This window comes from Dioscorea cayenensis, chromosome 20 (genome assembly GCF_009730915.1).
Source record: "Dioscorea cayenensis subsp. rotundata cultivar TDr96_F1 chromosome 20, TDr96_F1_v2_PseudoChromosome.rev07_lg8_w22 25.fasta, whole genome shotgun sequence".
NCBI classification, from domain to species: domain Eukaryota; kingdom Viridiplantae; phylum Streptophyta; class Magnoliopsida; order Dioscoreales; family Dioscoreaceae; genus Dioscorea; species Dioscorea cayenensis.
Genome location: NC_052490.1, coordinates 19,762,841 through 19,790,674, shown reverse-complemented (window position 1 = coordinate 19,790,674; position 27,834 = coordinate 19,762,841). Strand labels below are relative to the sequence as shown.

General features: G+C 37.6%; 1 protein-coding gene and 1 non-coding gene across 3 annotated transcripts; one reads left to right on the top strand and one right to left on the bottom strand.

The window, feature by feature from the left end:
• Window positions 1-9,779: 9,779 nt before the first annotated feature.
• Window positions 9,780-9,886, bottom strand: LOC120252031. The gene has a single exon (XR_005533584.1). It is a non-coding gene; the product is annotated as a small nucleolar RNA R71 (small nucleolar RNA).
• Window positions 9,887-13,613: 3,727 nt separating this feature from the next.
• Window positions 13,614-24,416, top strand: LOC120251171 (DNA polymerase alpha catalytic subunit-like). Of its 2 annotated transcripts, XM_039259709.1 has the most exons (32): window positions 13,614-14,331; window positions 14,419-14,667; window positions 15,089-15,259; window positions 15,378-15,461; window positions 15,590-15,664; window positions 16,417-16,481; window positions 17,125-17,215; window positions 17,355-17,540; window positions 17,941-18,101; window positions 18,219-18,333; window positions 18,531-18,710; window positions 18,805-18,918; window positions 19,060-19,179; window positions 19,264-19,581; window positions 19,724-19,816; window positions 20,236-20,354; window positions 20,449-20,521; window positions 20,615-20,671; window positions 21,406-21,498; window positions 21,684-21,806; window positions 21,886-21,983; window positions 22,105-22,150; window positions 22,378-22,491; window positions 22,587-22,667; window positions 22,837-22,950; window positions 23,047-23,136; window positions 23,215-23,288; window positions 23,369-23,585; window positions 23,666-23,719; window positions 23,802-23,921; window positions 24,035-24,109; window positions 24,191-24,416. In XM_039259709.1, the coding sequence occupies exons 1-32, from the start codon at window positions 13,678-13,680 to the stop codon at window positions 24,335-24,337; spliced, it is 4,371 nt and encodes a 1,456-aa protein (XP_039115643.1). In that variant the 5' UTR covers window positions 13,614-13,677; the 3' UTR covers window positions 24,338-24,416. The 2 variants fall into 2 exon arrangements, with proteins under 2 accessions (XP_039115643.1, XP_039115644.1); XM_039259710.1 differs by lacking the exons at window positions 20,236-20,354; window positions 20,449-20,521; window positions 20,615-20,671.
• The last annotated feature ends 3,418 nt before the right edge of the window (window positions 24,417-27,834 follow it).

Sequence of the window (27,834 nt, the reverse complement as noted above, 5' to 3'; positions counted from 1 at the left end):
AGGTGGATAGTTAGTTGGAAGTTGAGTATACTAGTCGGTGTGAATAAAATCATCATCATACAATCCAAGCCTTACTGAAAATATCATCAAACTCATGCTATGGTACTGTCTGAAGGTGCAAAATCGAATCGTGTCCTCCTGAGTGAGACTGGTATAGGATTGATCAAAATCAAATGATGCAAATATCTCTAGGTATGGATACGAATGATTGGATCTTTAATAGAAAGAAGTCTTTACCAGCTATCCACAGAAAGGATCTTATAAACCTCCTATAACATATCATCATCCAACTCAAACTCCTCTAATGCACATAGATCAGGTACTTACTACTATTTGAATTTGAGCTTCGAGAGATGCTCGAATCTCACTTGATGCTCAGTACTGTGAACTCCACCTGCTCTGGACAGGTGTCATGAGGATGCTTGATAGCTAGTCTCTTGGTTTGGGGAGCTATTCTTCTAAAATATGAAAGAAAATTATCAAATTTAATTTAAAATATGATAAATGCTCGTGTGATAAGAATATGAAGTATTTTTTCCTTGTGATGTGCATTACTTTTATCAGGTTTTAACGCTAATATGTGTACATTTGTGTTACTTTCATGCATATAGGGTTGTGAAGCCGAATGTTAGAAAAAGAAGCCATTGTAGATCGTGAATGCATTATTTGGAGGAAATCTTGAGAAGGTTCAAACGCGAAGACATAAGTCGGGTTCAAGATGCTAGAATGTGTCCCAAGCTCCTTGTATTCAAGCTAGCACAATGATTTAGAGGGGCACAAAGGCAGTCACATTCTAAGTATTCCGGCTTGTGCATGTTTAACAAGATCTCCACCAACGTAAATATGTGCCCATTTACTTTACCTCGATGAAAGCATGGTATCGGGAGCGTTTTGGGTCGTACTGTAGCAGGAAACTGCAGAAACACACTATAGCAAAATACTGTAATAGGTACTGTTCACAGCCAGCCGAAGAAGGAGGTTTCCAGCGAATCCAAACAACATGTAGAATTTTCACATGCCTGTGCGTTAATTCGACAGGCCCGTGTGGCGAATCCACAGGTGCGTGTGGATTCCCGATTGCAGCCCTATTTAAGGCTGATCTCAGCCCCGATTTAAGCATTCTTTTCTCTATCTTTTCCCTAACTTGAGAGAAGAACGCGGCTAGAGTTTTAAGAGGTATTGGGTAGGGATTTAGAGAGATTCTATGGCTTCGACATCACACTCTGTTTGGAAGAAATTTAGTGGGAGAACTTTCATCGGCACCAATCCGGCGAGGTGTGTCCTAGGCTGGACAAAGGGACCCTTGGACGAGTAGAGGACTCTTTATAAGACCATTGTCATGACTATCGAGGGGATTTTCTATGGATTCTTTGCTTTTACATTCGATTTCATTGATTGTAACTAGCTCCATGGAAAGTTAAACCCCCTAGTGTGTACTTGGATTTGTGAACCTTAGGATGTATTCGTTTTATTAAACCTTTTTATTATGCTTTCAATTAATTGATGTTTTTATTGAGTTCCAATCTTGAATGCTTGATTGTATGAATGCTCCTTTAGAGAGACACTAAGGTTGAGAGTTCTTGTTGGTAACCCTTGTGAGTGAGTGCCACACCACGAGAGTTAGACAAAGCTATATTGGAGAGGGTTGAGAGGGTGAGTCGAGAGGTAGCAGAGCGTCCCCTTTCCCCTGAGGTGTGATTTATTCTACCTCAATTTCCTTGAGTTTGATAAGTGCTTGTGCGATAAGAATGCGAAGCGTTCTTTCCTTATGATTTGCATTACTTTTGTCGGGTTTTAGCATTAATATGTGTGCATCTATGTTCTTTTACGCAGATTGGGTTGTGAAGACGAATGTTAGAGAAATAAGCCAATGTGGATCATAATGCACCAATATTGGAGGAAATCTTGCTAAGATTCAAATGTGAAGACATAGGTCGGATGCGAGATGCTAGAGTTTATAATTCAGTTAGCACAACCAATTGGAGGGGTACAAGACAGTCACACTTAAGCGTTCCGATTTGTGCACATAGAACAAGATCCCTACCGACTTGTCCGTTGTTGAAGAAGCAAAGCGATCCAGACGTGAACGTGTGCTCGTTTACGTTACCTCAATGAAATCACGGAAACAGGAGTACTTTGTGCCGGGGTTGTAGCAGGATTTGTTGACAGCCAGCCGAAGAAGCGAAACAGAGAAGCCACATGAGCGTGTGGAATTTCCACACGGCCGTGTTGAGTCTCACATGGGCGTGTGAGACCCCGATTCCACCCCTATTTAAAGCTGATTCAGCCCCGATTTCAGCATCTTCTATTTTATCTTTTCTCTATCTTTCCCCCATCTTGAGAGAGGGCTGCGGCTAGGGTTTTGAGAGGTATTGGCAAGGTCTTGGAGGAGGTTCTATGGCTCCGACATCGCATCTCATTAGAAAGAAGGTTGGTAAGGGAGCCTCCGATGGAGTGATTCGGCGAGGCGTATCATATACCGGACGAGGAGATCGTTGCGACGAGTAGAGGACTCTCCATAAGACCATCGACACGATTATCGAGGGGGTTTTCCTATGGATTGTTTACTTTTGCACTTGATTTCATTATCGTTTGTATTAAACTCCATGGAGAGCTAAACCCCTAGTGGGTATTTGGGTATTTGTGAACCCTAGGATGTATTAGTTTCTTTGAATCTCTTTATTATGCTTTCAATTAATTGATGTGTTTGTGAGTTCCAATCTTGAATGCTTGTTGTTTGAATACTCCCTTAGAGTGACACTAGGGTTGAGAGTTCATTTGGTTACCCTTGTGAGTGAGTGACATACCACGAGAGTTAGACGAAGCTTGATTGGAAAGGGTTGAGAGGGTGAGTCGAGAGGTACAGGAGCATCCCCTTTCCCCTCCGGTGTGATAGATTCTACCTCCGTTCCTCGAGTTCTTTGTGGCCACAATAGAGTGAATAGGCTAAAGGATGACCCACTGCTGGGGCGTAGTTGCGAGTGCAACAGAGTGAAGCGTTGAGGTGATTTTAGCATCTATGGCTTAATTTCAGCTAGGGACCTTTCTTCTGGACCAAAGGATTAGGTCTATATTTAGGAAGAGATTTATCACTTGGAATCCCTAGAGCTCATTGCAATTCTATGCGAGTGCGAGTTGTTGAGATTGTTCGATTTCTCCTCCTGGACATGTGTAGAATTAGGCATGGTTGACCTTAGGTTTGGGACCATGTATTTAAGGATGTCCACGACTCACCATTGCATTAGTTAGGAAGCATAATAGAGGGTTCTTGCACTTGAAACTATTGTCCTAGGGGGAGCAATACCCGGGTACCCCATCTTAATCGATTGCCTTACCTTCTCCTTACTCGTACTTTCTCTCTTGTTTATTTGACTTTTGTTATTTCACATCTTTTGACACACAAATCACTATTCCATCTTTCACTTAGCTAAGAGACAATATAAGTATTTTTACTCCCTACTCCCTGTGGATATGATACCCCCACTCACCTGGGGATTTATTACTTTCGACAACTCCGTGCACTTACGGAGCAACCTGTCAGAGTTCTTTGCGGTCATAGTAGAGTGAATGGGCTAAGGGATGACGTTACGCTAGGGTTTAGTTGCAGCGGCAACGAAGTAAAGCGTTGAAGTGATTTTAGCACCTACTGTTTAATTGAGGCTAAGAACCTTCCGCTTGGACCAAAGGGTTAGGTCTACATATAGGAAGAGGATTTAACACTTGGAATCCCTAGAACTCATTGCAATTCTATACGAGTGTGAGGTTGAGGGATTGTTCAATCTCTCCTCTGGGACATGTATAGAATTAGGCATGGTTGACCTTAGATTTGGGACCATATATTAAAAGATCTCCACGACTCATTAATGCATTAGTTAGAAAGCATAATAGAGGGTCTTGCACTTGAAATGATTGTCCTAGGCGGAACAATATCCAGGTACCCCATTTATATCGATTGTCATATCTCTCCTGTATTTGTGCTCTCTTTCTTGTCTTTTTACTTTTATTACATTATATTTTGTCACACAATCACTGTTCATCTTTCAATTAGTTGAGAAACAATTCAAGTATTTTTACTCCCTACTCTCTGTGGATACGATACCCACTCACTTGGGATTTATTACTTCAATACCCATGCCCTTGCGGTTATACGCATATTCGGTCATTGTCAAAATACAACTCTGAAAAATCCACATGGTCGTGTGGTTACATCCCACCCTCATGTTGAAATTAGGGCATGGCAAAAATGCCATGTATGCACCCCATTTTTCTACAAAAACTCTCATAAATAACTCACAACTTAAATAAAGGCATGAACAAAAGATAAACCATGTAAAATCATGGCAAATAGATCTAATAAAGTAAAGAAACAAATTAATGGCAGGGCAAAGGAACATGGAAGGGATTACCAAAGAAGATGAGATCCAAACCTTGAATGATAGCCCAGAAATAGGCCACAAACCTTTAAATAAAAGGGACAAAGTTGGGAGAAGGAGGAGTCACAACCCATTGGTGTGGAAAGGTTTGAAATGAAGAGATGCGAAATGAAATATGAAGAGGCAAGCGTCATTTTAAGGTTTAAGCATCCACACAGGCATGTGGATAAGTCTAACACCCGTCAATCTCCATACGGGCATTTACATGCCATTGTAAATCCATTGGATTGTGCCTGAGCCTCGGGATAATTTCACATGAGCATGGGTAATTTCCACATGATTTGTGGGCCCAACCTGGAGAGTCATAGGAAAAGCCACAGGGCCATTCACATGACATGTGTATTCTTTGGATTCCCAAAAACTTTCTGAACACATCCAAATGGCCTTGCAGAAATTTTGCACACCCATGGAGATTAATAGGTGACGTCACAGGGTCATCCACACATACCTGTGAACTCTCTGGATGGAGAAAAACTTATTTGAACACATCCACATGATTGTGTCGATATTTCACATGTCCTTGTGAATTTCCAAGATTAGTTCAAAAACACAGAATCTACAGAAAACTTTCAAAACACTATTATAAATTGCAAAAACTTTAAAATGTAAAATAAAGGTAACCATGTCCCTGTGAACACACAATCATACAACCTAAAGCTCGCCATTAGCATTAAATCACAATGAATTACCAAGGATCAATAAGAAAAACACAGTAACGTTAATATTGAAAACATCAAAACTATAGCAATTATTACTACATAAATTAAACTAAGACCTAAAAAAAAAAAGAAAACTTGGGTTGCCTCCCAAGAAGTGCTTGCTTTACATCACTTAGCTTGATATTCCTGATGCTTACTGATAAGTTCTTGTGTATAAGTAATACGAAGTATACTTTTTTTATATTGAGCATTACTTTTATCAAATTTTATAGCTCATTCATGGGTATTTGTGTTCTTTTGTGCATTTAGGGTTGTGGAGTCAAGTTTGGAAGAAAGGAAGCAAAAGTAGAGCATGGACACCATTGTTGATGAAGTTCTTGGATCAAACAAAGGTGAAGACACAAGTTGTGCTTAAAGATATGTGGGTGTGTGCCAATCTCCATCGTGCTCAAGTGAATAAACAAAGTGGAGGGACACAAAGGCAGTCACACTCATATGTTTTGACTTGTGCAACATTGTCAAGATCTTTGTTAGTGTGGTTTCATTGAAGATGTGATGTGATCTACCACATGGATATGTGCCCAATCATGCGGCCTTAATGAAAAGAGTGAATTTGGGAGCATTCCGGTGAAGCACTGTAGCACTTACTGTAACAAAATTACTATAGTAGTTACTGTTCATGGCACGCAGGAAAAGAAAACCTTGAAATCCACAGGGCCATGTGGAAAATTCATACGCCCGTGTGGATGCCCCATTCTAGCCCTATAAATACTGCTTTGAGAGTTTTATTTTGGGATCTTTTTTCTTATCTTTTACCTATCTTCTGGTGAGAGTGCGGCTAGGGTTTATAGAGGCTTTTGCTGGCTTTTAGGAGTGGTTCTATGGCTGACACACCCCTTGCGTGTGTATATCTCAAGTGCACAAGTTGTCAAAGTAATAAAGTACCCCGGTGAGTGGATAGTCATATCCACAGTGAAAAGTTGTTAAGAGGTAAGTAGTAATGCTATTTAGCTATAGAGTAAACCAATTTTTAATTTGAGTGAACAATATCAATGTAAATAAAAATAAAGAAAAGTGAAATAAAAGCATAGGAGTAAAGAGGGGTAATCAATGAGAAGATGGGGTACCCTGGATATTTCTCACCCTAGGAGTAAAGAGGGATAATTGATAACAAGATGGGGTAATCGATGAAAGAAAAGAAAGAAAAATAGCGTGTTTAGTTGTGCATTTGGGGTTGAAAGAGCTACCACCTATGATGTATGAAGCTACTCTCATAAGTCGGATACTAGTTATGCCCTAATGAGAGAAAGAGCTATCTCATGGGATGTGTGAAAGATACCACCCCGGTAGAAAAAGCTACCACCTCGAAAGTGTGAAAGCCACCTTAGCGGCCACTTCGGAAAGGGCTACCTTCGAGGATGTGTTAAACTACTACCATATTCTTGTTTTGTTGCTTTTAGTAGATAAATAAGTTCCTTATACTTAGAACTTTAAGAAGTATACTTTGGGTTGACTTGAGCAAGTTCACACACTTACACGATTTCAGGTTTGTTGTCCTTTTTTATTCAAGTTTTTAGCTAGAGCATTGATTTTTTGTATTTAGTGTTGAAATTACCCTTACTTGTATAATGCTCTCTTTGCATGCTTTGGTGATCCTAAGGTTGAGCACTTCCAATATTTCCTTTATCTACGCTTTAATGTTTTAATTTTTGCTTGAAGACAAGCAAAAGCTTAAGTGTGGGGAGTTTGATAAGTGCTTGTGTGATAAGAATGCAAAGTGTTTTTTCCTTATGATGAGCATTACTTTTATCGGGTTTTAGTGCTAATATGTGTGTATTTATGTTACTTTCATGCATATAGGGTTATGAAGCCGAATGTTAGGGAAAGAAGCCAATATAGATCGTTAATGCACCAACTGGAGGAAATCCTAAGAGGTTCAAATGCAAAGACATAAGTCAGGTTCAAGGGGCTAGAATGTGTGCCAACCTCCTTGTATTCAAGTTAGCATGATGATTTGGAGGGGCACGAAGGCAGTCACATTCTAGTACTCTGGCTTGTGCATGTATAGCAAGATCTTTACCAACGTGACCGTTTATTGAAGAAGCAAAGCAATCTACGACGTAAACGTGTGCCCGTTTATGTTACCTCGATGAAAGCATGGATTTGGGAGTGTTTTGGGCCGGTACTGTAGCAGGACATTATAGCAAACATTATAGTAGGTACTGTTCATAGCCGGCCAAAGAAGGAAATATCCAGAGAATCCACACGGGCGTGTGGAAATTCCACACGCCCGTGCATTAATTCTACATGCCCATACGGTGAATCCACAGGGGTGTGTGGATTCCCGATTCCAGCCATATTTAAGGCCGATTTCAGCCCCGATTTTAGAATTATTTTGTTAATTATTTCCCAACTTGAGAGAGGGTTGCGGCTAGGGTTTTGAGAGGTATTGGCTAGGGATTTGGAGAGGTTCTACAGCTCCAACATCGCGCTCCATTTGGAAGAAGGCTAGTGGGAGAGCTTTCGTCGGCACCGATCCGGCGAGGTGTATCTTTGGGCGGACAAAGGGACCCTTGGACGAGTAGAGACTTCTCCAAATGACCATCATCACAACTATCAAGGGGGATTTTTCTATGGATTACTTGCTTTTACATTTGATTTCATTACTGATTGTAATTAGCTGCATAGAGAGCTAAACAACCTAGTGGGTACTTGGATGTGTGAACCCTAGGATGTATTCGTTTCATTAAACCTTTTTATTATACTTTCATTAATTGTTGTTTTTATTGAGTTCCAATCTTGAATGCTTGATTGTATGAATACTCCCCTAGAGTGACACTAGGGTTGAGAGTTCTTGTTGGTAACCCTTGTGATGAGTGACACACCACGAGAGTTAGAGAAAGCTAGATTAGAGAGGGTTGAGAGGGTGAGTCGATAGGTAGCGGAGTGTCCCTTTTCTCTTCTGGTGTGATTTATTCTACCTTTAATTCCTCAAGTTCTTTGCGGTCATATTAGAGTAAACGGGCTAAGGGATGACCTTCCGCTGGGGCTTAGTTGTAGAGGCAACGAAGTGAAGCGTTGAGTTGATTTTATCACCTAAGGCTTAATTATGACTAGGAACCTTCCACCTGGACCAAAGGGTTAGGTCTTCATATAGGAAGAGGATTTATCACTTGGAATCCCTATAACTCACTGCAATTCAATACGAGTGCGAGGTTGAGAGATTGATCAATTTCTCCTCCGGGACATGTATAGGGTTAGGCATGGTTGACCTTAGATTTGGGACCATGTATTAATGGATCTCCATGACTCATTAATGCATTAATTAAGAAGCATAATAGAGGGTTTTGCACTTGAAACGATTGTCCTAGGCGGAATAATATCGGGTATCCCATTTATATCGATTGGCATACCTCCCCTTTACTTGTGCTCTCTTTCTTGTTTCTTTTACTTTTGTTACCTTACATCTTGTGACAAAATCACTATTCATATTTCACTTCGCTAAGAAACAATTTAAGGGGCCGTTTGGTTCGTGGTAATGTAGAAAGATTACCACTTGTTACGTGGTAATCTGAAAATATTACCACGTTTGGCATTGCACCAGTGGTAATCTAGATGGTAATATCAAATTACCAACTTATAAATATTACCAAGAAAGTGGTAATCCTATTACTACCAAATTTGGTGTCTATCTTGGATTACCGAGGTAATCTTATAATTTTTTATATTTTAACAAGTTGATTAACATACCAACCAAACATGGTAATGAACTATTCCTGGTAATAAAAGTTCACAAATAAACATGGTTATATTAAATTACCTCAACATTCCCAACCATATAACATTCCCACTCATATTACCATGATAATCTCGTTACGTGGTAATATATCATTACCACGAACCAAACAGCCCCTAAGTATTTTTACTCCATACTCCCAGTGGATACGATACCCACTCACCTGGGATTTTATTACTTTGACAAACCCGTGCACTTACGGGACATACGCAGTAGGTGTTGTCAAGTTTTTGACACCGTTGCCGGGAGTAGGCGTTTAGAGATACTTTGCACTTTGTTTTCTTAGCTATTCATTCATTCTTTCTTTTTCACATCTTCTTTCTCTATCATCATTCTGATTTGTTTTTCTTTTGTGTGTGCAGCTCCAGGTTATGACCCAAGAAAACCCTTCAATACTAGTTGAAGGTGATCCGGAACTTGAACATACACTCAGATGAAAAGGGAAAGAGCCTGTGCAAGAACCGTCTAATCTAGCTGATTTGGAAGTGGAAGAATCTGAAACCATGGCAGAACAGAACGAGCAATAGAGAACATTATCTGATTATGCCAGACCTTCATTATTGGGACACAATCGAGTATTGTGTGTCCCCTTATCACAGCTCAGAACTTCAAGCTGAAGCCGACATTCATCCACATGTTGCAGTAGTCCACACAATTTAATGGTTTGGCTGATGAGGATCCAAACAGTTACATCGAGAGCTTCCTAGAGGTGTGTAATATGCTCAAGATAAATGGGTGACAGATGATGCCATTAGGTTGAGAGCCTTCCTATTTTTCTTAAAGGGAAAAGCGAAGCAGTGGCTACACTCATTACCTAGAGCATCGATTACCACATGGGAGAAGATGGTAGAAGCTTTTCTTAGCCCTTATTTCCCTCCCGAAAAATCTGCAAAGCTTAGGAATGAGATCTCATCCTTTATGCAAATGGAATTAGAGTCTCTATTTGAGACGTGGGAAAGGTTCAAGGAACTCCTGAGAAAGTGCCCTCAACACGGATTTCCCGAGTGGATGATCATGCAAACCTTTTACAATGGGTTGAATCTAAGTGCAAGACAACTTTTAGATGCGGTAGCAGGAAGTACCTCAGGTAGCAAGACCCCCGGTGAGGCCTAGTAACTAATTGAAGAAATGGGGTTGAATAGCTATCAATGGAATGCTAGGGAAAGGAAGAAGGTGGCCGAACTTAATAAAATAGATGCAGTCACTTCTTTGGTAGCTCAAGTGTTTTCATTGAGTAAGAAGACCTTCTAACTTCTAATAGAGTGGTGGCCGTGACTACTTGCAATGGGTGCGGTGGAGGTCATGCTTCATTCTATTGTCCAATAGCCATTGGTGGTTTACCTTCCATCGAGCAAGTTTATTATGTAGGTAACACAGTACGGAATCAAGGAAATCCTTATAGTAATACCTACAATTCATGTTGAAGTAACCACCCTAACTTATCGTGGAACAACCAAGGGCAACAAAAAGTCACCGCACCTCTAAGTTTTCAACAACAAGCCCCAAACATGGAAAACCGAGTTTCAGGTTTGGAGACCCGACTGACCGATTTGGAGAAGGCCTTGACTAGATTTGTGCAATTATCAGATACAAGGTTCCAATCAGTTGAGGCTACACTTCGCAACCACACCACTTCTTTGCACAATCTTGAGAATCAAGTGGGGTAAATTACAAAGTCTCTATCGAAGAGACCACAAGGAAGCTTGCAAAGTAATACCTAGACCAATCCTGGAGAGCATGTGAAGGCGATCACTTTGAGAAGTGGTCGTGAGGTTGAGGGTAGGCTTCCGAGTGAGAAGCCCAATATAGATACACCCAAGGTCATAGAGGTGGAGAAGGAAGCAAGTAAAGAGAAAGAGGTGGTACCCACACCTTTCCAGCCAAGAATCCCTTATTCCTCTAGATTGAAGAATGACCAAGCGGATGAGCAATACAAGAAGTTCCTGAGTTTGTTCAAGCAACTCCACATCAACGTTCCTTTTGTTGAGGCATTGTACCAAATGCCTAAGTATGCAAAGTTCTTGAAGGACTTGTTGACTAACAAGAGGAAGTTAGAGGAGAGTGCTTCAGTGATCTTAGATGCTTCTTATTCGGCGGTTTTGCAAAAAAACATGCTGAACAAGAAGAAAGACCCAGGAAGCTTCATCATTCTGTGCAACATTGGCAATTTGTGTGAAGAAATGATATTGGCGGACTCAGAGGCCAGTATCAACGTCATGCCATATACTTCCTTTCAGAAGCTAGGCTTGGGAGGGTCTAGGCCCACTCGGATGACTTTGCAATTGGCGGACCGAACGGTGAGACATCCGAGGGGCATCGTTGAAGATGTACTTGGCGGACTGAACAGTGAGACTTTCCTGTAGATTTTGTAGTGTTGGACGTCAATGAGGACGTGGATGTACCTTTGATACTTGGGAAGTCATTCTTGCGCACTTCCAAGGCATTGATCGACATGGACGGCGGAGAGTTGACACTGAGGGTTGGAAATGACATGCTCACATACCGCCTCGCCGAAGCCATGTGACATTCTCTTGATTTTGATGATACACTTTACTTCCTTGACACTATTGATGAGATTGTTGATGAATACAATTGAATAAGCGGAAAACATAATGACTAAGTGAAAATTTGTTATACATCATTTTCGAAGCACATGTACTAAGAGAATTAATATTTATAATGGGAGAGATGTGTCAGCAGGAACGACCAATAGTCTTTCATCTGTGTCAACTATAATGTCGATGGTAACACAATTGAATATGTGGTACATGCACTTGGCACATGTGCTAAAAGCCCCGTCAGATTCTATTAAACAGGGCGTCCTATGTGTATTGAGCGTTACAAACTTCATCCTTACACGAAAAATTTTGAGGCCCCATCGCTCATATATCTTTGCTTGGATTGATTCCTAAGAGGTCTGTACAATGAACAACATCACATGTCCTTCCCCCTTGTATCTAAGAAAATTTGGATAACAAGAGAAAAAATACTATCACTGATATGGTATTATATGAAAAATTGTCCAAACCCAACACAGCAACTAAAAAACTCACATGCCTTATTTGGAGGGCTTCCTCTAAGTAACAAGGTTGTGCACTTGCCATGGAAGAGATTGTTGCACCGGTTACTGGGATGGTTGAAAAATATAAAAATGGAAAACTACAAAACACCAGATGAGAACTGGAGTAAATCACAATTTAGGTCAGATAGAGAGATAAAAAGGGTTTAAGAAATATAAAGTGCACAAAGACTTCCAAATAAGTGTTGGAGAATATGACAAAAAATTAAAGATTTAATAGTTCAAAGTACGTTTTTCAAAATAATGATGTGACTGTGTGGTTTTTTCCAACCATTTGTAGTGGTAAAGCTGGAATATAAAGAAAATGTGGCTGACGGAGTGAGCTTAAGGGCAAAAAAATGTCAAACAAAAAAGGAGGGGCTGTTTAGGAATTTCAAAAGTCAGAGATGCTATTTATGAACTTTTGAAACTTTTAGGGGCGAAAATTAATTTTCCCTGAATAATATCAATAAATAAAATACTTAGGGTCCGTTTAGTGGACATGATAAAAGCAAAAGATATGATAGACTATCATATTTTCTTGCTGTCTTTTGTTTGGTATGGCAATAGGATATGATAGTGATATTCTGTTGGCCCACTTTATCATACCGGCCATATAATAATGAATCCTATGGGGGGAGACAAGATAGAAACAGGTAGATATGATAAAAAAAATATAAATTTACTCTTTTGCCCTATTATTTTGTTTACCTTTTTTATCTAGTGTTTCATTATATCTCTTTTTTTGATCTTTTTAACACGATGATTGGGACAAGAAGCTTGCCAACAACTAGATAGAATACTAATTTTACTATTTTAAATAGAATTTTACACATCTAGAGTGGTTAAAATGTTTCTCCATCAATCTTCGCTTGAGCAAATTATTTTTCATTTAAATTTTTTTTAATTATATCTTATTTTTAGTTTCTCTATTCTGATTTTTTTTTTTCAAATTGATTTTGATGTGATCTATTTATTTTCTATTAATGAGTATATTACTCTATCGTTATGTTATATTGATGACTTTGTGTATGATTTTCTCCTAGGAAATAAGTATTAACTATAATTTTTGCAAATTGGTGATATCGCAATTTATATATTTGTGGACATTATTTATAAGTTATTTATTTTTTAAAAATTTAAAATATATTGATAAGTAAATCATTAAGGAAAAAGATTAAAAAAAAGTTTATTTAAATATATATATATATATATAACTATATTATAAAAGGTAATTTTGTCTATTTACATACCATTCATATTATATTCTACTCAAACATAAAATAAAATAGGATAACAAAATGCTATATAATGGTTTATTTGGTGCGCATCAAACATCTCATAAGATATTAGCTTATCATGTCTATATCCTTGCCTACTCCTATCCAGTGCTCACTCATATCATATCCGTCTATATTTATCTTGTCCACCAAACGGGCCTTTAATCATCAAGAGATAAATTAATCCATTTTTATATTAAAAAAATAAAATAATTACTCTAATTTTAAAATTACAAAATAAAGCAGTTTAATTTAAATTATGTTATTAATATATATATATATATATATATATATATATATGGTTTTGGCGGGAAGTTTATGTGTTGCTTGACATGTATGTTTAGGCGGCATACTTTAGTTTCCTCGCTAAGGTTTCCAAATCACACAGATCTCTTCTCTTCCCTTTCCTGTTGGAGCTCTGAGATTCATCGAGAGATCAAGGAGAAGAGTGATGAAGGAGACCACGGCGTTCGGTCGCCGGACGCGAAACCGACGCCCTAAGACAAATTCCCGCGCCGAAGCTCTGGAGCGCCTCAAGGCCATCCGCAAGCGCCGCTCGGATCCATCTGGCGCCGCCCCTAGCTACCAGATCAAGATGGAAGCCCCTATCTTTGACACGGTCCCCGAGGAGGAGTATGCTGCTCTGATGGTGCGCCACCGGGAGGAGACCCGTGACTTCATCGTTGACGATGATGGGCTGGGATACGCCGATGAGGACCTGGAGGAAGAGTGGTCCCGCCCTCCTGACTCCTTCTCATCCGATGAGGGTTATCCACCCTCTAATGATGGATTGAAACCTCGGAATAAGTGGAACACCAAGAAGGAGCCCATACCGAAGAAACCCCAGCCATCATCTCTTTCGGCTGCTTTGGTGGGAAAGGAAAGTCTGCCATCAATGTTTACCTCCTCAGTTTTCAAGAAGTATAAGAGGACGAAGGGCATGGGTTTGCCATCTGACAACATTGTGGATGAGGTGCTTGCGGAGTTCGCACCAGATGAGACTGATCGGGAGGAGTCGAGACGCAGGCACATGATTTATGGTGGTCGATGTTCCTTCACACCAGCTCAAAACAGCAGTGAGTTGCCACTGGCTGCTGCAGATCAGGTGAGGGCGATTGAGTTTTTGGATTACAAATTAGAGACAGTTTTTGTGAGAAGTGGTTTGTTTGAGAATGATATTTCTGATCATCAGAAGAAGGATGATCAAACGGAGTTAGTGAAGGAAGAAGAGGTTTTGGGCCCAAAGCTTGATTCAGAGAGCAGTGGCAGGGTGGCCGAGATGAAGGATGTCAATGAAGAAATCAAAGCGGAGGCTGCAGGGAGTGAAATTGTTGGTCTCGGAGCACTGTTAGATTCAGATGGGTCACTACCTTTTTATGTAATTGATGCCTCTGAGGAGCCTTTTGGTGCTAATGCAGGCACCTTGTACCTGTTTGGAAAGGTACATTACCTACACTAGTTCGATTGCTCTTTCATCCTTTACCTCAATGCTGGTGCTTTTGGCTAACTATTCCTGGCTTGAATTGGGGAGCGAAAAGCTTTCTCCATGATTGGCGTCATCATTTGGTTGTTAATGATATAACGTATAATGCCTCTTTACTGCCAACAAAATTATATCTTTCTTTTGTTTAACTTTTAATCATTGGAAGATTCTTCCCTTTTGCTATTTGGAGTAATGGATAATTAGTTTATAGCTTGCCTATGTGTATCAATCTGAAATTTTGCTTTCTATACCATGCATTATGTAACTGATAATGATATTTTTTGTTTGCTATAATAGAAAAGACTTCATTAATTTTGTGAACCATTTCACATCTTTTGTGGAAAGAACTTTGAACTCAGGAAATATACATGTTAATTAGGTCAAGGAGGGTACTACATATCAAAGTTGTTGTGTGGTTGTAAAGAATATGAAAAGATGTGTTTATGCTGTTCCGAATGGAGCTGTATTTCCAAGTAGCAAGATAATGGAATTTGAGGAGAACATTGCCAATTCCAAGGCTTCACCAGCAGATTTTCATACAACTTTGCAAGTAAATTTGCATTTCTCAATATGTGCTTATTATTCTCTAATGATTATTGAATATGTTTACCTTTCCTGTTTTCAGTGAGCATCATGCATCCTCATGTGTGTATATTTTTCGTAATCAGGAGATGGCAGCCGGATTAAAGAGTGAAGTCACCAAGAGATTACGGGATCTCAATGTATTCAATTTTAGTATGATGATTGTTAAGGTTGGTTGAGTCACTGGTTTTAGAAATGCATTTATTATGGGATATTGGAAAGAACTTTTTACTCGTGTTATTTTAATCAGTATGGTTCTATATTGCAATCAATACTTTCATTTTTTGTTTGATTTCAGCGAAACTATGCTTTTGAACGTACTGATATACCTAGAGGGGAACAATATGTCCTTAAGATCAATTATCCATTCAAGGTATTTCAGTTTATATGCATGGTCTTTTTGTGTATTTGATTAAAATTCTGAGTGTATTGGTCTCCTATTAGTCACAGATATAGTACATATCTTACACAATTTTTGTTCTGTGTTGTAATGGATACAATTACTTCATGGGATTTGCATATGCCTTCTTTTCTTCTTTCTTCATATGCTAAGTTTAACTAATGTGGAGGAAGAAGCCTCATCAATTCATGAGATGTTATTAATTTGTCACTTACAACAGAACATCTTGTAAATCTGCAATACTTGAATGTTACCAGGTAGCAAAACATATTGTCCATCATAGAATCTGTCTGACACCTGTCATTGTAGGCTAATTACCAGCCATGATGGAACTGTAGCTTAGCCAGAAATATTGATTTCCCTTTGGCTGATTTGACTTTTCAATTCTTGCTAGTTTTTTTGCTCAGAAGGTACAAATTTTTATGTTAGGTGTGAGAAGGCTCTGTGACACGTGAAGTAAGCCCTTTAATTAGATGGTCAGGATGTTATGCCATTGCCCATGCTTTTGTATAGTCAAATTTCTGAATGTTATGATTTAGAGAGAGTGGTGGGCTTATGCATGATATTTTGTCCTTGGACCATGTTTTGTCTGAAACAATAATGTAAGTGGGAGATGCCAAATATCAGTCTAGAATAATCATTGTAAATTTTTTTTCTTTTGTATTGCATCTTTTGAAAATCACCCTCTTAAAAATGTGCATGACCACATGTCATGTTGATTGCAGGATCCACCGTTGCAAACAGACTTGAAAGGAGAACATTTCCTTGCACTATTAGGTACAAACTCCAGGTAAAGTCAGTTACTGGATTTATTGTTGTCAGATTTTAGCAATGAGTCCACTTAGGATTGGTCGTCTTTTAACACTAGATACACATGCTTGACCCATACCTGAATCACCATCTTTGTTTTTTGCCAAACTGCCAAGCAAGTCGGCATATTATCAAATTAACTTTTTGCTTTATCTTTTTTTTATTGGTTTTTGTTATATATAGTTATTAATTAATTAGTGCATAAACTTGCTTAAATCTTTTTTTTTATTCGTTATATCAATATCTCATTTTCTTTTTTGCTATAGTCATAGAAAGGCCATTTCATTAGCATGCTCTTTTGTGAATTATATATAAGAGATTCAAGCAATGTTACATGGATATATTTAACTTGTATTTTGAATTATTAAGTTTTTGGGCCACTAAAACCCAATTTACCTTTCAATTCTTTTGCACGGGATTTCACCCATCAGCAGAGTGAGTATATGCTTCAAAATTAGAGCACGTCAGTTATGTTGGGCCTTATATGATATGAATCTCTTTGAGGAGCTTCAGCCATTGAAATAGTATTATTTCCAACAAAGGCCAAAAATCAGATGCACTGCCTGTTTTTGTTTAGCTTACATCTTACATGAGAATTAACTTCTTGTAAATTTGTGGTACAGTGCTCTGGAATTGTTTTTGATTAAAAGAAAAATCAAAGGGCCTTGTTGGCTATGGATTTCAAGATTTGCATGTTGTCTAGCTTCTCAAAAGGTATGTTTTTTCAACTACATCACTGGACTGAGCTTACAAACTTAGCTTATCTTTTTGGTATTTTTATGTCTCATTAGCACCGTAAAGATGTACCTCCATTGATTGTAGTAATTATCCTTGTACTTTTGTCTAATATCAGGTCAGTTGGTGCAAATATGAAGTGGTAGTTGATTGCCCAAAGGACTTGCATGTTTCTGTTTCAAAGGGCGCTCTAGAAATTCCTCCTGTAATTGCTGCGGCCATAAATTTGAAAACCATTATTGGGGAGAAGCATACCATGAATGAAATAGTGTCTGGTTCTATTATCTGTTGTCACAAGGCAAAGGTATTTGTTGCTCTTTTGAATTTCTCTATTTGGTTGATTGGTGTTTCTAAGAATTTACTCCTATCACAGAATTTTTTATTACCATTTGTTCATGCTGTTTGAAAATTATTCTTGGTAATTTGCCAATAATATTTATTTCAATAATGCCATCTCCCTCATTGGCCAAATGCCACAGCTTGTGGGTGTAAGTGGGAAAGCAGCTATGAGGGCATGCCATTTATGGGAATTGTGGGAACAAGTGAAACCGGTTGGTTGCATAAAAAAAGAAAAACTTACTTTTTATGATTGTTTTGCTTCATGAGTAATCGATGGTGGAATATATGGCATGGGTTTATATTGGTGCAGTGATGCTCTTCTAATATTCTAGTTGAATTAATTAATCTGTCTATGCAAAATGCAGATTGATAGCCCCATGTCAGCTGAGGAATTGGAGAGACCAGGCATGCTCAGCATTTTCACTGCTGTCCGCCACCTTGGAGGCATTTTTCCAATGGGCTTTGTAAAAGAAGCTGATGATAGAAATTCAGAGGCTGGATCTACTGTATTGGCATTGGAAAGCAGGCATGATACTGGCATATGTTATGTTCAGCAATCAATATTTTTATCTATGTTCTTACACATCAGAATACCCAATCTATTGACTTGCATTAATTGGAATTGGTGATCTATCTTATGCAGTGAAAGGGCCTTGTTAAATCGCTTGGCGGTTGAATTGCACAAATTGGATTGTGATGTTCTTGTTGGCCACAACATTTCTGGCTTTGATCTTGATATATTTCTACACCGAGCACAGGTTTGCCTCGTGCTTTTAGCTTTTTATTCTTGAGAAATATTGCGTTTCACTTTTTAGTTGCATCCAAGATTTTCCTACTAATGTTAGCATCATTTTAGCTTAATGGCCTAGAGATAAGGTTTATTAATGACTTGTATTATTATTTTTTTATTAGTTGATCTAGCTGATAGAATGCATGGTCATATTTGTTATTGTAGGTTTGCAAGGTACCCAATGCTGGGTGGTCTAGGATTGGTCGTTTGAAGCGCTCTGTTATGCCTAAACTAATGAAAGAAAATTCCCGTTATGGTTTTGGGCCAAGTCCAGGTATCATGTCTTGCATTGCAGGTCGGCTCTTATGTGATACCAATACATGCTCACAGGATTTGTTGAGGGAGGTATGCTAGCTTTTGATCTGAGGGATTTTTAGTATGCTTTCAGGTCTTGATATTTTTAACGTATCATGTTCTAATACCCTGTTACTAATTCTAGGTGAGCTATTCTTTGACACAACTAGCAGAGTCACAGCTGAAAAAAGACAGGAAAGAGATTGCTCCTCTTGATGTTCCGGCCATGTTCCGCATGTCAAGCTCCCTTTTTGAATTAGTATGTGATACATGATATGAGATTTTGTTTATCTTGCAACCTTACTAAAATTGGAACTTGCATATTCTACTTACCTTCGAAAAGACCAATTTTTTACTTTGCAAATTTAGCTGAATACGATGATATCAATAACTTGACTAGGTTGACTGTGGAGAGAATGATGCCAGGTTGTCTCTTGAACTGATGTTTCATCTGAATGTTCTTCCCCTCACCCGGCAGCTTACCAATATTAGTGGCAACCTTTGGGGGAAAACCCTCCTGGTAAATCATATACTTACTCTTTCCTTGACCTCCTCTGTGGAGCTTATGCGGAAAATTTAACTTGTACTCTGCCTTGTTGTTAAGGGTGCTAGAGCACAAAGGGTTGAGTACCTCTTGTTGCACTCTTTTCATGCAAAAAAGTACATGGTCCCGGATAAGAATTCTGCCCGTAATAAAGAGATTAATACAACAAAGCGCAGAATTAATGTTGCAGCGGAGGGGGGTGATGATGATAATTTAAATGTTGATTCCATGCCTCCGGAGGGTGGAGATATTAAGCAAGGAAAAGGAAAAAAAGGCCCTGCTTACGCTGGTGGGTTGGTATTGGAACCAAAAAAGGGTTTATATGACAAATATGTATTGCTCTTAGACTTCAACAGCCTGTATCCGTCTATCATTCAGGTAGTTTATCTTCTTCATGATGGAGTTGTGTACTGCTGTTTACAAGATATTTCTCGCTCTTAGTGTCATGTATTATATTTTTTCCTAGTTACAGATTTTTTGTATGCAACCTGTGACTATGATATCTTGCAACCTTTATCAGGAGTTCAACATCTGCTTTACTACAGTTGAGCATTCTTCTGATGGCACGAGCACCAATCTATCATATTTAGTATCCGTCGGAGTTCTACCTGAGGTATTATGTTATTATCTTTAGTAAGCTTCTTGTGAGGCTCTTGATTTTTTTGGAAGACCTGGATGGTTTTTCTTACTGAAATCAATGTTGGAAACTACAACCATCTCCATTGCATTTGATTGAAACTGCATTGTATTGTCTCAATTAATGTTGAGTTGTTCAGTGACTAATTGAATTGCTTATTGATAAAATTATTGCAAGTTTTACTTAACTACTAGTCAGTGGACCTGATACTCATATAAATCAAGTTCTGTTTAACATAACTACACTGATGGTGCAATCATAAGAGTTGGAATAAATACTGAAAGTTGCAACTAAAGGCTTTAGACGTTTGTTAAAATTGTGGAGATTTGTCTAATTTGCTGTAAAGAACACTCTCATGATTTGATTTGTGATATCATCTAACACGTTGGACACAGTTGTTAAAAAATTTGGTTGAAAGAAGAAAATTGGTCAAGTCTTGGCTCAAGAATGCTTGTGGTCTTAAAGCCCAACAACTTGATATTCAGCAACAAGCATTAAAACTTACAGCAAACAGGTTAGGATCTATATTCTTGGTTCTGTGGTGCCTAGAATTTTTTTCCTCACTATTTGATATTAATTTTGGGCTTTGTTTGACCAACTTGTTTCAGTATTTATGGTTGCTTGGGCTTTTCAAATTCAAGATTTTATGCAAAACCACTTGCAGAGCTCATAACACTTAGAGTAAGAGTATTTTCGCATTTAAGCATTACACAAAAATATTAGGTAGAACAATCATTTGAGGTAAATGTTGATTGGTGTGTGTGTATTTTACAGGGAAGGGAGATCCTGCAAAGTACTGTGGATTTAGTTCAGAACCACTTGAACTTGGAGGTGCCCCTTGTCCCATGAGATTTATGATCCCTAAAAGTTTGCATAAGATGGCATTTGATCATATAGTGTCTCAAGTGGGGCACTGTGTCTTATTGGCTGTACTATTGACATTGGACATCACACTGTTGTTAGATCAATAATAGTATTACTTGAATCACTCGTGATTTCTACAGTAAACGACATTTGCATGTGGAGATGCTTGGTTAGTTTTGAGGTTTGGAGTTTTGGAACTAAATAATAATATTTGCATAAAAAACCTGGCATGGCTCTATAGGCAAAATATATAAATATTCGGTTGCATTTTACAATATATGTTGATCAATTGTTTGTTTAGCCCACTTTCATTCTAGGTGAAACACAACCCAATTGCATCTTCAGCTTCATGATTGGATTTGGCAGTAGATGCTTACACATTCACTATTTAAGAATCTATGTTCCTAGTGCTTTAGGTATCATATGATGTGTGTTTATTGTTGGTATAAACCCAGTAGCTTTTTTTCTTCATCAAAGGTGGGGGGGAGATTGCTTTCTGAATCTCCATGAGAACTGTATAGAGATTGCAGGCTGATGGTGGAGTAAATATATACATCACTAAATGCTTGTATGCGCTAGCTAATACACTTCTTAAGAGCATTGAATAGTTGTACATCAAGGTCTGCAAATCCTACATATTTAAAGGTTTATATACAACTCATATGCCTAACTAGCTTTGACCCCTATTGGTTGCCACACAGGTAATTTATGGGGATACAGATTCTATTATGATCTATACTGGACTAGATGACATAAACAAAGCCAAGACAATTGCCGCGAAAGTCATTCAAGAGGTGAGCCTTATTATTAGATTATTGCACTCTTTTTCTCTCTTTCCTTTTTTTCTTCTTGGCTCTGTCATGAACGGAATACGAATGACTGTAACACTTATTGGTCTTACAAAGTTATGTGGTGCTTTTTCAATGCGTGATTCACGTTTCAGAATCTTAACATGTTAACCAAATCTGTTTTCAAACAGGTCAACAAGAAATATGGTTGCTTAGAGATTGACCTTGATGGTTTGTATAAGAGAATGCTTCTTCTCAAGAAGAAGAAATATGCTGCTGTGGAAGTGCAATCTGAGAATGGGATTCCCAAAGAGGTTGCAGTTATAATATTCAATGCTTATTGTTTTAGATTACTGTTCTTTTATCTTTCTGAGTACATCAAACATAAAGCAGGTTATCGATTGCAAGGGTGTTGATATTGTTCGGCGAGACTGGTGTGAGCTATCAAAAGACATCGGAAACTTCTGCCTCAAGAAGATATTATCTGAAAGGTATGTACATATTCTGATCATTTTTTCTGGCTATCGCTATGCCAAGCCAAGAATATCCAGCATGTAGTTATCTTTGTTTGTAGTATTGATATTTATTTTGTTCATGCTTCTGATTATGCAGGTCCTGTGAAGATGTTGTGGAGTTGATTCATAGTTATCTTGTGAAGGTAATATTTCATCAACTTTGAAGCAAGAGTAACATTGGATCTTGTATTTGTTATTTCTGTATTGTTCCATAGGCAACACAAAATCTTTTCAGCAGTTTGGCTTTAAAGTGTACGTAAATTATTTCTGATTAGTGATTATGTTTATTCCCTTTTGGAATTTGATACGCATATTGAATCCAAGATGTGCCAGCATTGCTATGATTGGGCTACTTTCTTATGCACTTCAGGAACAAGAACAGATTAGAAAAGGTGAAATACAGCTTGAAAAATATGTTATTTGGAAGACGTTAACGAAACCACCAGAGGACTATCTTGATGCAAAAAACCAACCTCATGTTCAGGTCCTACATCTTGCTCACCGTGCAAATAAGTTATGGGGGCACGTCCTTTGATTTATCCACAATTACCAACTTTCGTGCTTTTAACTGTTTGTTAGGTTGCCCTAAGATTGAAGCAAAATGGTTATCCTGGTGGCTTTGCTGGTGATACAGTTCCTTATGTAATCTGCTGTCAGAGGGTACTTGTCTGTCTTCACAAATCTTGATTTCTTTATTCCAGCATAAAAATTTGATAACCTGACTAACTGGGGATGATTGATTAACCTTCTTGCCATACAAGAAAATAATTATTTGCTGCTGTGAGGTATTATCTGTTCTTACTCTTTTTTTTACTATTTTCTTTGTCAGGAATCGAATTCTGGTTCCTCCACTGGGATAGCTCAAAGAGCTAGACATCTCGATGAATTAAACAGAGACAGTGGCAATTGGCTGATTGACATCAACTATTACTTATCACAGCAGGTTATTTTTTGGATTTTGCCCTGTTCGTTGTGTGAGCAGACCTTTACTGAACAGGTTCTATTTACTTTTTAGTGATCAAATGTTGGCATGTCTCAGATATATCCTGTGGTGTCACGTTTATGTGCTTCCATTCAAGGCACTAGCCCGGGACGTTTAGCTGATTGTCTTGGGCTAGATTCATCCAAGGTAAGTTTGAACAATAACCTGCATGTATTTTCTCTATTTTGCCTTTTGTTTACTGACATTCTGGTTTCGATGCTGAAGTACCAATACAATGCTGCTGAATCTGCTGGCAAAGGCTCCATTGCTTTGCTTTCTGTGTTGGATGATGACAAGAGGTAAATCTAGGCAGAGGATATGTTGACTGCATATGAAGATATGCTGACCTCCTCTTTAATTATTTTCATCAAATATGTAGGTATTCTGGGTGTGTGCCTCTTAGGTTGTCATGCCCCAGATGCTCAAGCTCCTTTGACTGCCCCCCAGTATCCAGTTTACTGTCTACTTCAAGCAATAGAAACCAATCAGGGTCACAATCAGAAAATGAGGCACTAAACTTCTGGCGCACAATGCGTTGCCCCAGATGCCCGGGTGATGTTGGTTGTAGATTTTCTCCTGCCATGATTGCCAACCAGGTGAACATGTCATCTCTAGCACAGTGAAATCATCTCTAGGTCCCTTAAATTGGAAATTTACCTTTTTTCTATTGTTGTAGGTCAAAAGGCAAGCTGATGGTTTCACATCCAAGTATTATAGGGGCTTGATGATGGTGAGTACTTACTTTAGTTGTGACCAATATTTATTTTTCCATAATCTTTTATTGGTTTTTAATGATTCTGTTTGTTTAACAGTGTGATGATGAATTGTGCAAGCACACCACTGGCAGTATAAATTTACGTGTAATAGGTGATGCAGAAAGAGGGACTGTTTGCCCAAACTACCCTTCTTGCAATGGCCATCTCATTAGGCAGGTATTTTTTTTCATCTAAACCACTGATTCTTTTCTTCATTAATATTAGATTGCATGCTTTTGACTTGAGAGTCTAAACTTAAAAGATATTGGCTTGTTTCACCCATTCAACAGTACACTGAAGCTGATCTATACAAACAATTTTCCTATTTCTGCTACATTCTGGATTCTAAGCGGTTTCTTGAGAAGGTGACTAAATTTTTATCTCTTTTTTCACTGGTCACATAATAAAACATTGTTAATTGTATTATGGCTGCTGCCTTGGTTTAGCTGGAGCTAAAGAACAGAGCACCATTTGAAAAGAAACTAGCTGCGATCAGACCAGCCGTTGAACAGCCATCTTCAGTGATACACAAGATCAGAAACCGTTGTGCTTATGCTTGGGTTTCACTTGGAGATCTTTCGGTCTCAATATAATTTCACAACCCTTTTATGGTTTAACTTATTCAATGGATCCATCAAGTCTCTTACTAGTTGTTTAAAATTTTCATATATTTATCAGACATACTCATACACTATTGATGCCTTATTTACCATTTGTATAAAATTATATATATATATGTGTGTGTGTGCGCTTGCGCGTGTGTACTTGTATATGCTATTGATTCCGCCTTTCACCTGCCTCTATCCTCACTTCATTCAACCATGTATCAAAACTTCACCAAAAACCTCTGCTCGATTTACCCCACCTCCACCTCCAATGCAACTCCGCTCGATCTTCGTGGGCTCCATACATTTTTTGTCACGCCCCGAACCTGGCTCACTAGACTAAGTGTATTGACAAACGGCCGCACACCTACAAGGCCGAAACCAAGTAGACATACAAGGCCTCAAAACCTGATCCAAATAGAATAAAGAAACCGACTGAGTGTTTGCAAAAACAAAACAACTTATTCAATCAAAACTTAGGCCCACACAAAAAAAAAGAGTACTTATTACAAGCTAAATATTCGGCGAAATGCCCAACGATCCTTACTAAGTTTTTCACCATTCAACCCAACTCCTGATCTGAAAGAGATAGAGAACAACTTAATGAGCTTGGGAGCCCAGTAAGCAACCACTAAAAATATCGGGATCACAAAATAATTCAATAATTTCTCAAAACATACAAAATGTAACAAAGTGGAAAAAAATATCAAAGTGAAATCCAAAAATCAGAAATAAATCATAATAGATTTAGTTGACCAAAATAACAAGCATATATGTCCCCCAAACAACAAATGTCAAAACAAAATATCATAACTCATTTATTTAAACTCGGTGACCCGAATCGGATTTCAGAACTCATAGGTTTACCCTCGGTGACCCGAGCCAGAATATTAGTTATTCTTCACCGACGGAACGGTGCAAAACTATAGTTTCTATGTCAGAAGTACGTGTCGACACAGTCAGTGTTTAACCCCCAGTGACATGGTTATTGCATTGTTAATTGAGGACTATGAATTTCTATACAAAAATATACCAGTACGTCCAAAAATATTGTCAACGCAGAAACACTGAAATTCTGTGATCCCATTTTTAATGAAAATAATTCCAATTATTTCAAAATAATATAATGCTAATGTCTGACAACAATATTTAGAAATTTAATCAATCATGTGATAACAATAATTAAAATATAAGTAATCCATACTGAATACATAATTAACATATAAATCATGATTTTTACAAACATTCAATGATTAAATAACAATTGCTTCTAGAAGATCCAAGTAAAACAATTCAGGAATATATTATAAAAATAATAAAACAATAATAATAATACTAATGCAGTGGATGCCAAGTAATTCCGAAAATCCATAATATTTAAAGTATTTGATTCACTAAATAACAGTTAAATAATTAGAACTCTATAAGCTTTGAAACATGGATAATTATAGTATCTTAAAACCCATATTATTTAAATATAATATCATGAATGGTTTCACAATAAAACCCAAAGTAATTAAATAATTATGTAGATGTTTATCGGAAATCCAAAAATTTGCATATACATGTATGTACATATTTATATGTGGTGTACTTACCTGTCGATCGCTCAAAAACTCCCAAAATCCTACGATAATTTTCTTCAATGGAACCTCACAATGTAAGAGACAAAACCCTTGACGGAGAGACCTATCCCCGTACTAGCCACCTGCACCACGCACCAAATCAAAAGAAAAAGAGGAGAAGAGGGGGAAAAAAACTAGTTCTCTCCCTCTTCTTAATCCAAATGAGAATCTATATCGGAAGAAATAAGGAGACGTACGGCTAGGGTTTGGAAAATTGAAAAATAGAGAATATAAAAGGGTTTCCTTTTTAATCAACATAACCGCTAAGCATACAATCAATACAATATATATATATATTACTAATGGTGTGGGGCCCACAACTCCTCCCTCCTAAAAAAAAAGTTTAGTCCTCTAAACTTAAACTTGATCCATTGAAGAAGACTTCCAGTAAGATTCAGACTATTTGAAATTTGATCGTCATCGAATTAGCTAATAAGATTCAAAGACCAATTGATTCAAACAAAACTTGACTGATGATACTTCTAAGGATGATGGTTACAACAAAAGAACCTCAAACCAAGTTAGGGTTTTGCACCAACTTAAATCAAACATAACTTAGATATCAATGCCGTTGGGCATTCTCTTGTAATCATCAATCTGAGGATCAATGATCATGTTACTTGTCATCCAACTCTCAAATAGGGTTTAGAACTGCAAATACTTTACCACCGTTGTAATCCATCAAAACTCAATTAGAATCATCAATTCCTGTAGCATCCCATGGATATGATGACTAAATCAACCAGGTTTAGACAATATTAAAATGCCATCAGTTTCTTAATCATCCATTGGAATACATGTTGCCTACTATAATCTCCTAACAATATTATCATAGATCAAATTTTACAACCAACAAACATTTCTCAAAAAAAAAAAAGGGAGATCATTAAAATTATGCAAATATTCAAGTCCAACAATATTAGGACACTCATAATCTTTCCTCGTTAACTGAAAATCAAATTGCTAACAGAACCAACAAAAATCATAAGTCAAAACTTGACTGTATATAAATAGGAATAAAAGACATTATTCATTTTGGAAACAAGTGGCCTTGACAAAAATTACCAGCTCAATAAATATCTTTTGCCTTACTAACAATGCAATAAATTTATCATTGCATTAGCAATCATCAAGTATTCACAAACCATAAATTTTCTTGATTTCAATTTTTCCTCAAATAAAATATTATAGTAGTGCTTAAACTTGCCAAAACCACATGATTATTATTTCAAAAAGATTTAGACTCACCAAGATACAATGTGACCAAGTTCTATAATATTCTTAGCTTTCCTCAAATTATGACATCAATATAAATCTCACCAAATTCAGCACATTTATTTTCCAGGTTAGTCATACAAGATTATGAATATCTTTCAAACTACACATCCAATTGTAGAAATATTTTACAGACAAGTAGTTAAGACCATATTGAACAAGTTCTCTATAATGCACTTTGGCCAAATCTTCCTCTAGAATCCTGAAAAATACCATTTAATCTTCAAGTCCTGCATAACAGTAATATCCGGAGTAGACCTAATTATAAGAGAATATCTCTTAGGTTACACATCTAATAAATTCAAAATTTTACAGGTAGATAGCTACGAATAAATGCCACAATTCTCTAGTTTTAAACTTACCCAAATTCTATATCTATAGTCTCTGAATTTAGACAAATTTCAGGCCACTCAAATCAAAATCTTGAAAGTCACAATTCTTAAACTTCAATGTATAAACAATACAAGAACTCAACTCTAATCATTTTTTTTTTCTCCCAAATCATTATATCTGCAAATTTCTAAACCCTTATTTTCTTTATATCAAATGGCCATATCAAGCAATTTCCAATACAATGCAATCCTA

What these genes read in the sequence shown, in the direction of transcription:
- LOC120251171 (XM_039259709.1), top strand. Translation starts at nt 13,678, where the DNA reads ATGAAGGAGACCACGGCGTTCGGTCGCCGGACGCGAAACCGACGCCCT. An exon ending in ACTATTACTTATCACAGCAG is followed by an intron (nt 22,951 to 23,046) that starts GTTATTTTTTGG and finishes GGCATGTCTCAG; the next exon opens with ATATATCCTGTGGTGTCACG. An exon ending in CTAAGCGGTTTCTTGAGAAG is followed by an intron (nt 24,110 to 24,190) that starts GTGACTAAATTT and finishes GCCTTGGTTTAG; the next exon opens with CTGGAGCTAAAGAACAGAGC.